The 14,725-nt window shown below is 42.0% G+C and overlaps 1 protein-coding gene across 1 annotated transcript in view; it reads left to right on the top strand.

The window, feature by feature from the left end:
- LOC146855436 (tyrosine 3-monooxygenase-like) overlaps window positions 1-14,725 on the top strand; it is a 278,955-nt gene that overhangs the window by 241,826 nt on the left and 22,404 nt on the right. The window contains exons 9-11 of the mRNA XM_085651138.1: window positions 3,556-3,612; window positions 5,484-5,579; window positions 10,073-10,206. Of these exons, the coding sequence (XP_085507264.1) occupies window positions 3,556-3,612; window positions 5,484-5,579; window positions 10,073-10,206 (287 nt within the window). The remainder of the gene's footprint in view (window positions 1-3,555; window positions 3,613-5,483; window positions 5,580-10,072; window positions 10,207-14,725) is intronic.

The following is a 14,725-nucleotide window of genomic DNA, read 5'->3' as shown; positions in this document are numbered from 1 at the left end:
AAAAAAACAAGACTTCCACCAAAACCAGGTATATAAATGTATTGTTTCACTCAAAGCTTGCCAAAACTAACCCATGTGAAGGAACTCAAGCACTGATCGCTCTCACAATAGTACCCCAAGATCGGCAAGGTGCAAACAGAAAAGCTAGGTCAGATAGCGATCCAGCTAAAGAGAAGGTCATTATTCACACAAAGAGGTGGCCCAGGTAGGGAGAAATATCCCAACTAGACCCAGAGGTTCTTTGCAACCTTACCACAGCAGAGATACCAGGGACCGTTTTCACATGGTCATTGCTTGCCCCTGGGGCACCTTTTAAAAGGTGTGCTGGGTGGAAACAATGACAAAGTGCCCCATTATGGTGAATGCGCTGCCCCCAGGCCAGCCACAAACTTGCACTGCTCTGGGGAAGGTGCATTCATGTGAAAACATGGAGCAGCCGCTCCATGTTTTCACAGTGCAGGTGGCAACCACCCTGCACTTTTAAAGGGGCTTAAAGATCCTCTTACAGGCAGGTGCAGCCAATGACTGCACCTGCTTGCAAGGGGATGTCTGGGAGGTCCATAGGACCCCCTTTCTCCCCTCCAGAAGGCTGCTTTCAGGGGACGTACCCCCAGTACACCACCTAGAAGGTGGTGCCCTTTGAGTGTGCCCCTGAGAGCTTCTTTGCCTCTACGCCAGCGTCTGTAATATGACACAGGCGCAGAGGCAAAGGAATTCCCTCATTTGCATAGTGCACACCCCAGTGAAAATGAGGGAAAACCCCCTGATGGTAGCGCTGGTACTTTAAGTGCGGCATCGCTATCAGTGTTATTGAAGGGGATGCACAAAAGTCTGCACCCCCTCAGTAATACCAAAGTGCCCCCTGCAGCGCAAAGTGTGCACACACACCCCTTGCCCTCCCGCAGCCCTTATTGTAATATGGCCCCAGGACGGACAGACCAGCAGCCCAAGGTGAAAAATGATTTTCTTTCGTATTTTTATTTTCGACTTAAGAAAATATGAACATGAAAAATGCATGTTTACCCTTTGCTTGTAGGCAATAGGCACATATCCCAACCCACAGGGACAAGAACACATAAGTAGAACCATGACAAAAACTGCAAATGCTAGGATAAGCAACGAATCAGAAAGTAGCCAATCTCCAAAATGGATGCAATGGCAGGCACACAACTCTCCTTGTAGGGATCCGATCCCAGAAAGCGTGTAGCTGCACTAGAGCAGCATGCGACCACGAACCCAACATCCACTGATACCCAAACCTAAAAGTAAGAGTGGCGAGCCCAGACCCCTGGACCAAGTGAACTTTCCTGCCAAACTGTGAAAGTTTTGGATTGAAGGGCACCATAGCCAGCAAACCTGCAGCAGAAGGAAGTGGAAAACACCAGCAGTGCTAGACTTGTTGGTAAAAATGCCCCAAATCTCTAACCCTAATGTAAGTACAGTACCACCAAAGAAGATTAGGGGCCCATATATCCAATTCATATTAGGATCCGTAGGACTCTGGGGACGGAAAACCTTCAAGCTGACCGGTGGGTGCAAAGAAAAAGATTGGACTTCACAAAACTGAGATGGGTACCATCAGGCAAAAAGGGCACTCAAAAAATATTGCCTGTTAACAGCTGGACATGGAACAAGTGTTTTTGACCTTAACCTGGCCTGGCTTTGACTTCTTCAATAGGTATGGAGTCCTCTAGCGGCCACTTTGCTCCACACTTAAATACCACCACCCACAGTCAAGAGAGACGCATGCACAATTTCTCCTTATACCGAAATTAGAACAGATAGCTATGCATAAGGTATCTATAATATCCTCCTGCCTGACCAGTGTAACCGCGATTTCTGTGGGTAACTCTACCGTACCAAACTCCCACACATTCCCTGTTAAGATAGGGATCAAAGACAATGAAGAAGGTATCAATTAGAGAACCAGAGGGGTAACCACAGAAAGAGAACCTGACCTCCTTGACAGGGTCTCAACCCAAACTCAAATTAATGGTGCAAGACAAACACATCACCTTGGCAGATGGCAAAACATACACTTATGGGAGGAGTTTCCAAACAAGAGCAGTAATTTATGAGCCGCCTAGAAAGAACCCACTACAGCAGGGCCAGAAGGAGTCAGGCAATGAATTCAGTATGAAACTCAGCCTCAATGTGCATGCCATGTTGCCTGCATACATTCCAGTAGAACATGGACTAATGGGAGGCAGGGAAAAATCCCCTTGGAGCAAAGCAGTCCACCACAACGAGCTCGCCATAACATCAGTTTCACAACTCCAGCCATAGAAACTAAACGGGATGGGCCACAGACTAGGCGCAGTATCTATACCCTTTAATCTAATGCAGAGCAGGCAACAAGATTTGATTTGAGTTGTGTAAAGCACAACAAATGCCCATAGGTCTCAAGGCACTGTAGTCACAACAGCCTGCACAATCCAGCTGAAAATCAAACAGCTAGAAAGCCAAAAAGAAAGTCTAAGCAGTATAAAGCCAGGCATTTAATGCCTTTCTAAAAGGCAAATGCCCCTTGATTGGAGTCAAAGACTGGGGGAGAAAGTTCCAGAGTCCAGCAGCAGCGACTGAGAAAGCTCGCCCCGCCGCCCCCGTCATCTTGTGGACTCTGGGCAAAGCGACCAACTTGCGATGGGCTGATCTCAGATCTCTACCTGGAGTGTACCACTGGGGCATGCCCCTTATCCCAGCAGGGCTTACTTGGTAATCAACATATGTACCCTACAGATAGCCTTGAATCTGAAAACAGTATACAGTTAAGACACTTTTAGATAGGAAGGATAAAACACATACTTGGAAAGCATTGGTTACCACCAACAGATCAAGATAAAAAATACAAATGGCTTCTGGCCAGGTTATCGGTAAAGGTGGAGCTTCACTATAAAATGCGTAGAAAACCCATCCACTGTGCTGGAGAGGGGAAACAATGTGCTTCCTGGTTGAATAATATAGGGCTGTCTGTCTGTGAGCGTACAGTCATCTGATCTGACGTAAGTAAGGACTGGGACTCAGGGTAATGAAGATTACCAGTAAGTAATTAAGAGGTTAGCTATTGCATTACGCACAGTAATTGCAGCGTCTACCATTGCAGTCTTACAATAAACAAAAGGCATAAAGAGGCCAAACATGCAAACATGGTGGCTTCGGCATTGTTTGTTTGTCCATCCAAATTCATCATCAGCAACTTGGGAATCAAGTCGGGTAAATTCCTATAGGGAAGGATTTACGGTTGTAGTCAGAATAACAATCTCCAAAACATCATTTACAAAAGATGTACTGTCCTATTGGTGTGGATTTTCTATTAATTACAAAGGGGCATGTTTTGTAAATTATATTTAGGACATGATATTACTGGCTGACGATAATCGAACGATATTCCACTATCGCTTTTTGATTTGCATGATTTATTTAGGGAGTGTGTACATAAATATTAATGTAGTTTTACCTTTGTGTGTGAGCGTACATACAAAGACACATCAATAAATATACAAATGCATACTAAAGTAATTTTGCAATAAAACCTTTGTTTTTTGTTTTTTACAGGAAATTGGGCTTGCCTCACTTGGAGTTTCTGACAATGACATTGAAAAGCTAGCAACGGTAAGTGGCTGATCAATAGACAAGCGGACATTCCAAAAATATAAATATGATTGAAATAAGAACCATCATTTTCTTGCATATGCTGACTGATAATCTACCACCTAATGAGCATAACGAAGAACATAATTTACTGTAGTCTTGTATACCTTTAATCTGCATAATAGAGAAAAGTCTGATCGGTTATGGAAGTATGCCCCAATCAGTTTACATAAAAAAAATATCCCTGAAAAATACTCAACACTATCCATTCCCATTTCTCTTCCTAAAGAGCAAGTGTAGTAAGGTTATTCACCAACTACACCCGCAACAAAAAATGCGATTGATTGATTCATTCCTTCAGTTATTCATTCATGTTAGTGAATTCGTGAATTAATTTAGAAGAACAGTCGCATGATTCAATTACAATATATATGGCCTGCACGGCATTTCATGTACATTTCATAAACCAACATGATTCTCATTAGAAATTAAATGTAAGTCTAACGCGTATGTTGCTCTCGATCGATTGTTCAATGGGGCATCGTGCCATATAAGAACCAGTACCACCAGAGTGAGGAGATGCCAAACTGGCCCTGATATGTCCTTTAGAGTTCTCAATCATCAACATATTGCTAAAGAATGGTATGTGCCCCAGCCTCCTACCCAAAATCCATAATAGCTTCCTTGCACTTAAGGCATGCTCTTCAGCACAGTGCCCACATGGAACTAGTAATTATATCAGAGACTGAAAGCAAGGGATAATATTCAGAATTCTGCCTCACAGAGACCTTGAAGCCCCGGTTTACAAACCTTTTTCCAACTAATGATTTTATCAACTTATTGATGAGTAAGATCCAGTTTAAAATAGCGTGCTACCAAAATATGGTAATAACATTGCTGACCAAAATATCGTCAAGGTAAGATAAAGCTAATTAAGTATTCATTCACTACCCTTGACTCCACATTTATGTACCATGAAGATATATTTGTATCCTCAAGATTCTTGTATTTTTTAACTGATTTATAAGATGGCTGCTGGATGTGCATGTGGATGCAAGGCTGGGATTCTTGAATGGTTTGTCTATGACAATGCTGGTGCAGATCACAGGTGACAGCTGGGTTTGGGGGCTAGGGGGGCAACATCCCTGGGGTAAGAGGAAGGTCGGATTGGGATTTAGGGGTGAGGCAAAGAGACAAAGCGGGGCCCAGAACAATGGTTCTGTTACCACAGGGGACTAATTAAGTCAAATGTAATCTTTCAGTAAATGCTATTGCTTTCAGGACAGCCCAGCCAGCCAATGGCAACTTACAAAACATGGCAACGGCCACTGGCTGAAGGAGCTGCCCAAATGCAAGCATGATGTACTGTATGCATGAATGTAGGCATGCATGTGTGGGTGGGTGTGTGTGTGTCTTGGTGACATGAGAACTTACAGCTGGATGTAGAGAAGACCTAAAAAGGTATGTGAAGGTTAGAAGACACAATCCGGGGCATTTAAACTCCACGAGGAGCTGCAGAAAATTGGGAGATTTCATTTGGCCCGATGATTGCATTACCCACATTAGGAGTTGACTGGGTAGGCTGGCATCACTAGGTATTTCCCGGTGGGCATTGACCATGCAGACCTCTAGGGAAATGTATGGAAAAAAGTGTTTAAAAAACGTTTGCACTCTATTTTGTATCAAAGTGTTGACCCTCAGTCCTGCACAGTTGTCATGTGCTTAGGGTTGTTTCTTCTCTGGTATGGATGTGAGAGTATATGATCCAGTTTGCATTTAAAACGAACCTGTCTCAGTATAGCATGCCCTTCATATTACATATGGAAACTTGCCCAACAAGAGCCAGCTGCATTAACGGTGTATATTTTAAACGCACGCATTGTTTTTGACAGCTCTACTGGTTCACAGTCGAGTTTGGCCTCTGCAAACAAAATGGCGCCATAAAGGCTTATGGTGCAGGGCTGCTTTCGTCATACGGAGAACTTATGGTAAGACCTCAAAATCTGAAAGCATTCATTATTTTCTTTCTTAATCTTTGTCATTGCGTAGTAATAATTTAATAGACCTTTGATGTTTGAGAATACACTGATTGGACAGTCATAATATTCCTAATGTGTCCGTTTTGTGTGTTTATTAATATTATTTTAAAGTGTGTGTTCATTTGAAGGGTTTCTTGGTACTGATAGCTGCTGAACCCTAAACTGTCACGCAGAATAAGAGAGAAATATTGGGTTATCCTGAAGGAACAGTTTGATTTCCCGTTCCTTCCATACAAGAAACAGGTGAAGGTTAGTTCACAAGTTAGTCGGAATAGTATTTTACTATTTTCTTGCAAGGACTGAAAAATGTCTCCTCCTCACCTTACCCTGTAGAAACGGGCAGCAGAAGCAGTACTCAGTTAGCTGGCCTCAAACCGTGACAAGGGTGCTGTACTAACTTATACTCCAGAACTTCTTGGGTGGTCCCAAAAATAGACTGATGTACCACACGTATGGCTTTAAAAATATATTCTTACCCTAATAGGCGGCTGGGTCAGTTGACTGAGTACAGCAGGAGCTGAGACATATTTGGAAGTACCAAAAAAGGCATCCGACTGTCGTTTTCGGAATCATCTGAAGCTAAGGTAAATGGAATTTCCATACCCTAGGTGAGAGCCAACGGAAGCTGTAATAGGAATCAAACCATACATTGAGCGATCTATACTGGAATAACAGATCCGGCCATACGATCTCTGCTGATGTACTTCTCTTTACACATTTGGAAGCTATAGATTCTTTGCCAGAAATTAAGCCGGTAGAGTCCTTTCTTCCCAGTATACTCTGTAGGCAGGTTCTGTACCTGAGAGCTCTGGTTGGAGAGCAGGAGGGTAGAACTTCCCCTGCAGTTGTCCTATACTGGAATACTCTTGGTTTTTCTAGACCGCGCTTATGCAGTTTGTGAAAAGGATGAAGAAGCACATTGACTTGCTTTTACACGCTGAATACCCAGGCTGCCTAGTCTTAAATCCTCTTCAGACAGCCCCCAACCCCTTCATCTCACTCTTGCTGGTCTCTGCTTTCTCCCTTTGTGATGGTTTTTACGTCTTTTCCTTACTCCATCTTCCGATGTGTGTTTTTTTCACTCTCTTGTGCTCAGTACTTATCTGATGCAGGAAAATACCAGCTGGCTGTCAAAAATGACCGCCAGCGGCCCCCTGCTCAAAATTGAGTGCAATCACCAGCTCAGATTAGACACTGTACCTTCATCATGAGACTCCAATAGGACCACGGTGTTAAAATGGTGTCTGCAGGGGCACGCGCTGTAACACAAGATCTTGGGCTGTTTTTTAAAGCCTCAATGCCTCTGTTTCATGCTTTACTTAGAAACTTGCATGTCAAGATTTGTTATTAAGGAGACTATCAGAGACATATGCTCTGTAGAGAGTGACTAAGGATATTAAAATACACCAATGCATGCCGTGATCCCGCTGTGCCTCTCAATTAGTATTAGATCACAGTTAAATGCTGCGTATAAATGTATGCTTGCGTGGCCTAGGAAGAGTCGCTGAAGGAAGAAGACAGTATTCCATGCATATGTTCCATAGCATCTCCCTGCCACTACAGGCTTTCAGGTCCAGGGAGGACCCGGCTTGGCAGTTCGGGCTGGACTGTTCCCATTAGGAGCAGGATCAAGACTGATTTGCATATTGCCTGTTTGTCCAAACTGGGGTGGCAAAGTGAGCAAACGAACGATGGATTCAACCCAGATCTCTTGACTGGGGGTGAGTTGCAAAAAAGTTTCAGCACTCCATTCATTATGTTATTGTGTTTGCTATGTTCCCCCTAAGTGGCCAAGGGTAAACGCTGGGCAACTGGATTCAAGCTAGCATGGATGAGGAGGGGTGATACCCCAGAACTGGTTCCAGGATTCTTGTTTCCAGTCCAGGGAGGACCTAGCTTGGCAGCTCAGGCTGGAATGTTCCCATGAGGAACAGGATCAAGACTGATTTGCATATGGCTGGGTCCAAACTGGACTGGCGAAGTGAGCAAAAGAACAATGGATTCAACCCAGATCTCTTGACTGGGGTGAGTGGTTGAAAAGTTTCATCATCTTTTTGTTCTCAACCATGAAAAAAGACGTTCATTTCTGAGGATTTGATTTGGTCATGTGAATGTCTTAGAGCACATGAGGAGCTGGTCTGTTATCAAGAGGAAAACAAGAATTGGCAATGCCAAAAGGTCTGGACTTAGAAAGCTATATGATGGGTATTTATTTATTTATTCATGTATTTATTTTTGCATTCATATGCCAACATTAAGACAAAATAAATAAAACCGGAATATGGCGTTCACACATTTGCATTAAAAAATTTAAATTTAAATTAAAAAAATTCACCTATGTGGTTCATTTACTAGTGATGTTTTATAAAACAAGCCTTTCAGTTGAGCTATGCATTTCATGTTTAGTGATATTTGTGAAGGAGTCAAGAATAAACCGCCACATAACCAAGCATTTACATTGCAGACAGTTAAACGTTTACCTAAATACTTTATAACTAGCTCCTTCATAAATAAAGGAGACAGAAAATAAATCACCTTCTAATTTTTCAACCAAAGTGCAGGCAAAATACATAGCTGGTATTTATAATTAATGTACAAATAAATAAATAAGTAGCACTCTTACAACCAGCTTTTTCACTGAAGATAGGGAAACTGTAATAGCCAGAACTAAATAATGTGCACTGGCTTTGTGCTAGCACTCAAAATGAAAGGATGCAATTGATAAAGTAGGCTGCCTCTTTGCCCATGCTGTATGCTGTAGTGGGCAGAAGCAAAACTTGATTGACAATTTAACAGACCACTGAATAAAGCCCTCTGAACAAAAGTTTCTCTAAGTAAGTATAATATTACTGATTTGAACAAAATAAAAACAGTAGCCTGGAGAGACAGCTGAAGCTGTCTCAGAGTCCAGGCCTACCAATGCTATGCTGATTTTGTTCTATTAGTTTAATAGAAGGTAAGTTGCATATGTACTAATTTATCTAAAGTTTGTTTTTATAGTGCTAGTTGACCCCAACCAGTGTCAGTGTGATATACATTATACAACTGTAAGGAAATGGTAATCATGGTACCTTTCAAGTTAGAGCTGAGAGAGTTTAAGTCAGCCAGTTGAGGTAGGAGGCTATGGGATAAGGACGGGGTAATGATAAGTCGTTTATAGGTGGGCAAAAAACAAGAAAAAGGGAAGAAACATATCAAAAGCATTTATGTCAGGCCTTCCTTTTTAGGCGTAGATGAACAAGAGAATCACACACTTAAATGGCCTTTGAATAGCTGCATTCTAGGCAATCGCCCGAAGGGACAGATATTCTCTAGACATCCTGGATCATAGAGTTGAAAGTTTCGTAATAAATAGACAATTACTTTGAAGGGCCAAAGTTATTGTTGAATTTCTTTGTCGTAAGGGGGATGGGCTTTGCTCTTGATGGATAGGAAGAGAGAAGTGAATATACATTTGTTGTAGTTTTTGTTCTTTGAAAGTAATTCATTCAAGTTTGAAAATATGTAGAACTGTTCTTATTATTTTACCCATCGTTCTTATCTTTTTAAATCGTTTGTGAAAATAGTGGAAACAGGAGTAAATCATGAATATTTTTTTTAAAGTACTGATGCTAAGGAGACTGTTAATTAAATGGAATAATTTTGATGATATACATTGATGTTTGAATATAGGTATTTAATAATAATACTTATTGAAATAGCGCCAAGTAACCAATGGAGTCCAAACATGGCCTGCCTAATTAATAATCATAAGGCAGGTCACAATTTGATACCCCCTGCGATTATCTTTAATCACATGGATTGGTGACTTGCAAGGGACAGCAGACCAAAATCGCTGTGACTCCATTACAGAAGAACATCTTGTTATTGTTATAGGAGCTCAAGTTGCTTAAAGGGACCAGTGCTGTTTACAGCAATACAATATTTCCGCTTTTGCAAACTTCGATGAGGGCAGGTAGTGGTCCTCGGAACCACTGTCTGCTCCTCCCAAGGCTTCTACCCTGATTCACAAAGGCGAAAGGTTCCAGACGGACCTTCCCCTCAGCGAATCGTGTACCACCCCAACGTGGGAGTCAGTAAATGGTCACTTTTTGCAAACCATTCATACATTCCATAACGACTTGCAATTTCGAAGGCACACCCCATACAAACCCCTCACAAACCCCTCCTAAACTACAACACAGTATGAATCAGTAACACCATTTTGCAATTTGGAAGACCTTTTCTATGTCCCAAAATTAGGTTAGTACATCAGAAAAAGGGAATTTGTGGTCAAAAACCTTGCAATTTTGCAAAATCTCCTAGTACGTCTGGCCCATAATAAATTCTTAATACAGTTTAATTTATACATTACAATAAAATATTGACAAAAAAAACAATCCTCGTTTTAATGTTTTGCTAAGGTTGTTGTACACATACAGTTCCTTATTATTATTTCACAGCATGCATTATCAAACAAGCCTCAACTGAAACCATTTGACCCGGAAGAGACTGCCATTCAGCCATATCAAGATCAAATGTTCCAGCCGATTTATTTTGTGTCAGAAAGTTTTGAAGAAGCCAAAGTTAAACTCCGGTGAGTGTGCAAATTATATGAATTTCAGTTTTTTTGTATTTTTTAGACTTTCTATAAAAAATACACGACATTAAATATGCACTCATCATTGTTCATTTATAACATGCATTAATTGACAGTTCTAGCAATCATATTTCAACATCTAATTTATCATAGCATAGGTTTCAGGCTCATTCCCGGACTATCACAGTCCATACACACATAATTTGTTTGGTTCTCATCCCCAACAGCTGAGGCTCTCAGGAACTGATGAGATCCTTAATCTCAGCATAGATCTTACAAAATCGATGCAATTCATGAGCAATTTTGAATCCCGTCTAAAGCACCTGTCAAGTCTAACGAATTAATCAAACCTTTCCAGTGGCATAAAAAACCTACAAGGCATATTTACTAATATTTCTTGCCGTCATTTTGGGATGTACTTTCCAGCAAAAAATGCTGATTTGTATTGGAAAGTAGCCCTAAAGTAATGCAAAGTAGTGCTTTGTGCTCCTTTGTGACAACAGGGTGTGCTATTGGTTGTATTTGGGCATTCCACTTCAACCCTCAATGGATTTTGACACAAAGCCCTGTTTACTTATAAAGGCAGATAGGAAGCTATGCCAAAAATGAATGCCTCCTTGAGGCAGGTGTAAAGTTTGAGGAAAGTTTTCTTTTCTCAAAACATTTGCAACTTTGCATGTGTGCAGCAATGTACAACACACATATAAAGTGGAAAAACATAAACTAGGTCTAAGCATAGTATTTTCTACTGGAAGCATACATAATCTATGCAAGACATCATGCAAACTCCCTTACAATATGGGGTAAAGGTATGTGCATTGGCGCAAGGCAACCATAGGTACCTCATCACAGGTGGAGGGCGAAACAGTATCATATCCTAGTAGAAATGGTGCTGTTTCGCTCTCCCCCTTTCACACAATTTTGTTGCTGTACTGCGTTGCTTGGAAACTTAGTAAATCTGCCCTTCTCCGTCTGTGGATGAAGCAATTCATTTTCCTGCATATATGTTTCATGAACTATCAGAAATAAAAACATGGATGATGCACCCTAGCTTAATCAATAGGGTTACATCTGCAATCCGGGAGTAAAATGTATACTTCTCACACAAATACCTTTAAAAAGCTAGTTCACTTCATGTAGTGTCAAAATCTTTAGTGTTTAGCTTAAGAGATCGTGGACTCTGACAAAGTGATATTGCCACTTGAGAAATAGTTTACAGGCATTGACCCTGATGGATGAACTTCCACCTTCAACCTGACCATGTCTAAGGAGGGTGGGATCCTATAACCAAAGGGGTTTTCATATTGTGGGCACATCAAATACTCATTTCAGCATTAATGAATAATAGGGATATCCTGATCCTGGTCACCGTTCGCTATAGCTTGAACTACTTACTCCACTTTTTATTACCATTCTTAGTTTTCAAACTGTTCCTAACTCTATTCCACTTGCTTTCAATTATGCTCCTTTTCTTGAATCCATTATTAATTTCCATGGCTTGCCTTCTTTGCTGTAGCAGGGTAATATGCTTGTCCTTTGAGATACATGGTCAAAGGAAAGTATAAAGTCAACAAGTAATAGGAGGCAGGGGTGTAACACAGGGGCCCCTTTAGCCCTGTTGTGCACTGGGACACCCAACCGTTCATGGATCACCTAAGCCTTCAGGGAGCCCCAAATCTGCCCAAAGCCTATTAATATTTATGAGATATTGGAAACTCTGGGAGCCCTTATCACGTTCTGCAAGGGGCCCCATCATTTTGCATTACACCACTTAGAGGAAGCTGGGTTGTTGGCGCTTAATGCATTATGATGTATTGTTCTCTAAAGAGGTGTGTATTCATCTTTTTCCTCAATTGGATCAGCGTTGGGGCAGGACTGATGGATAGGGGATGTTGTTCCAGATCCTCGGTGCCTTGTTGAAAGAGGCCTGCTGCCTTATTCTTTCTTTTTTTACACTTTTTAGTCTACGGTCTGATGTGGTGTCCTGGCTGCAGGTGTGCTGAGAACCACCAGGGTGGTGAGCTTGTCTGCAAGATAAGCGGGGGTGCTGATCATCATGGCTTTGTAAAAGATGCAGCTGGATTAGAAGATGGGGCAGGTCGGAAAGTGGAGCCAATAGAGTTCCAGTAGGATCGGGTGATGTGATCATATTTCTTCACACCCTGAATGAGATTTTCTGCGGCATGTCAGATGCCCCTAAGGGGTGCTAGTGTGGAGTCTGGGAGGCCATGGAGTAGGGCATTATCTCCATCCAGATGCAAGAGTACGAGGGCTTGAGCAGCAGTTCTGAAGTCGCTATTTGGAAGAAACAGTTTGACTTCTTTAGAAGAGAGAGCTTGTACCAGAATGACTTTGTTTTTAGGCAATGTGCTCCTTGAGGGTGAGGTTGATGTACGGGGTGAATGCAAGTGACTTGCCATTCAGTGAAAACTGGGGTTTACAACTGTCAAAGTTAATTTCATTTAGCAAGGTTTGTTCTGTATCTTTTTGAGAGAAGGAGGGACCCGTAAAACCTATGTTTCTTTAGTGTGACCTAATTACATGGATGCATGCTCATGTATATCCAAGTTATAAGTAAGGCCCCTTTGCCTGCCTATAGTTACAAATTTTTACAGAGATTACGCCAGCCTTAATACATATTCATTCTGATGTTTTATTCAGCCAATATGTGGTTCTCCCCCCACTGGTGGCGCAGAGGTATGGGTTCATAACACTGATTGTAGAAATCTTATTTGTATAAAAGGTTTTTACCTTGAACACACGTTGTTATCATGTGGTCACAGAGAAGTAGTGTATTTAAAACAGGACTGTTTATACTCTATATATTAAAGACAGCTCCTTCCTCTTTTCTGAACTAATATTGGATATGCTCGCACTTGAATAGTCATGCCATGACTATGCCAGCGTACCATTTCTTGGTCTCATCAACAGTACAATGCAAAATTACAGCTTCTTCAAAATGTAGGCAAGAGTGCTGAACAAATCCCCAACTCATTAATATCTCTTAGTCCTGCTTGATATTCAGTGGTTCCTGGTTCAAGAGCTTTCAAAGGCTTTAGGGCTTTCCCACCAGTTTTCTATGGTACCAACGTACCTCTCTTAAACAACATATTTCCACCAACTTTAGTACATTTCTCTTCTCTACCTCTCACTATTTTAGAAGAGGAAATGGAGGTCCTGCATAACTTTTCACAGCTTAAATGATTAATGCATTTTGACTAGAAAGCTACGCGTCAAAGAGACAATTTTAGGGCAGAATGTGCAATATATGTTACTTCAACATAGGAATTGTATGTTTATTATATGCCACTATCACTGCCAGAACTGTTTCAGGGGCCACTAGCAGGATTTAGTGGTCTTTGGTCATCAACTGTGGGGGTTGTGGCCTTTTGCCACTTATGTCCCAGGACCTGACTTATTATGGCACTGCAGACTGGGCACCAAGTACATTCTTTCTGCACTAGAGTCTCAGGGTAGAGAGGGTGAGCAGTCAAAGTCTTCCCAGGAAGGCAGTGTGTCAAGTAAGCCTGGGCAAAGCACTACGCTACGCTCGCGTAGTTTGCGAAGTTTGCGCTACTTCGCAGTACGCGAATTGCACGTATCACAGTGCTAACATGCGTAGCGTAGCATTGCGTAGTGCAGCGGTCATTTTTTGCTTGCTCGCGGTCCTCACCATCAAGTTAGCGACCGCGAGCAAGCAAAATGACATCCCGGCGAGACTTTTTCCTTGTTTGCGATCAGCAACATCAAGTTGCCGATCGCGAGCGTTGAAAATAAACACCCCGGCGAGATTCTCAACGTGAGGAGGTCAGGTTTCTCATTGCGAGTGGTCACGTATGCTCGTGGCGCTCGCGATAAGAAACTACCAGTCCGCGTTGAGAAAGCTGCCGCTCGAGTAAAAATCTACTCGAGCGGCAGAAAACTACAGCTTGCACTGTGCAAGATGCCGTTTTCAATGATTGCACAGTGCCGGATGCTTGTCCGCACTGTGCAATCATTGAAAACGGCATCTTGCACAGTGCGAACAGGGTACTACGCAGTTCGCGAAGTGCTACGCGTAGCTCGCGTAGTGCGAAGTGCACTTTGCGTAGCTTCGCGTAGTGCTACTTCGCGAACTACGCCCAGGGTTAGTGTCAAGGTAGAGACACAAAACAAAAATTGTTTTGCAACAGACACTGTAATTGCTGTCCAGTCCAATGTTTTCCCTTATTGCAACATTGAAATTCTTTTATTACACAAACACCACACAAAAAGAAGAAAGAAGGAAACTTCCGTACATTCTACCAAAATCACAAAAAGTAGCTTCAGGAAACGAACCTAACTGTGACACATTCTCCAAGTTTGGTATGCACTTATAGTGTAACAGTCTATATGGGCAGCCAATCTACGGTGTCTGCGGTGTATCTTTCGAAGGATACTGAGCCTTCATTCATTTGTGGGTGGTATTGTTTATCTCAGGGTTGTTCCTCACTTGCGTCAGGTAGTGGAGACATGAGTGAATTCAATCTTAATATTA

This window comes from Triturus cristatus, chromosome 4_1 (assembly GCF_964204655.1).
Source record: "Triturus cristatus chromosome 4_1, aTriCri1.1, whole genome shotgun sequence".
Lineage (NCBI taxonomy): Eukaryota > Metazoa > Chordata > Amphibia > Caudata > Salamandridae > Triturus > Triturus cristatus.
The sequence above is the reverse complement of the archived record's forward strand: the minus strand, read 5'-3'. Positions and strand labels throughout refer to the sequence as shown.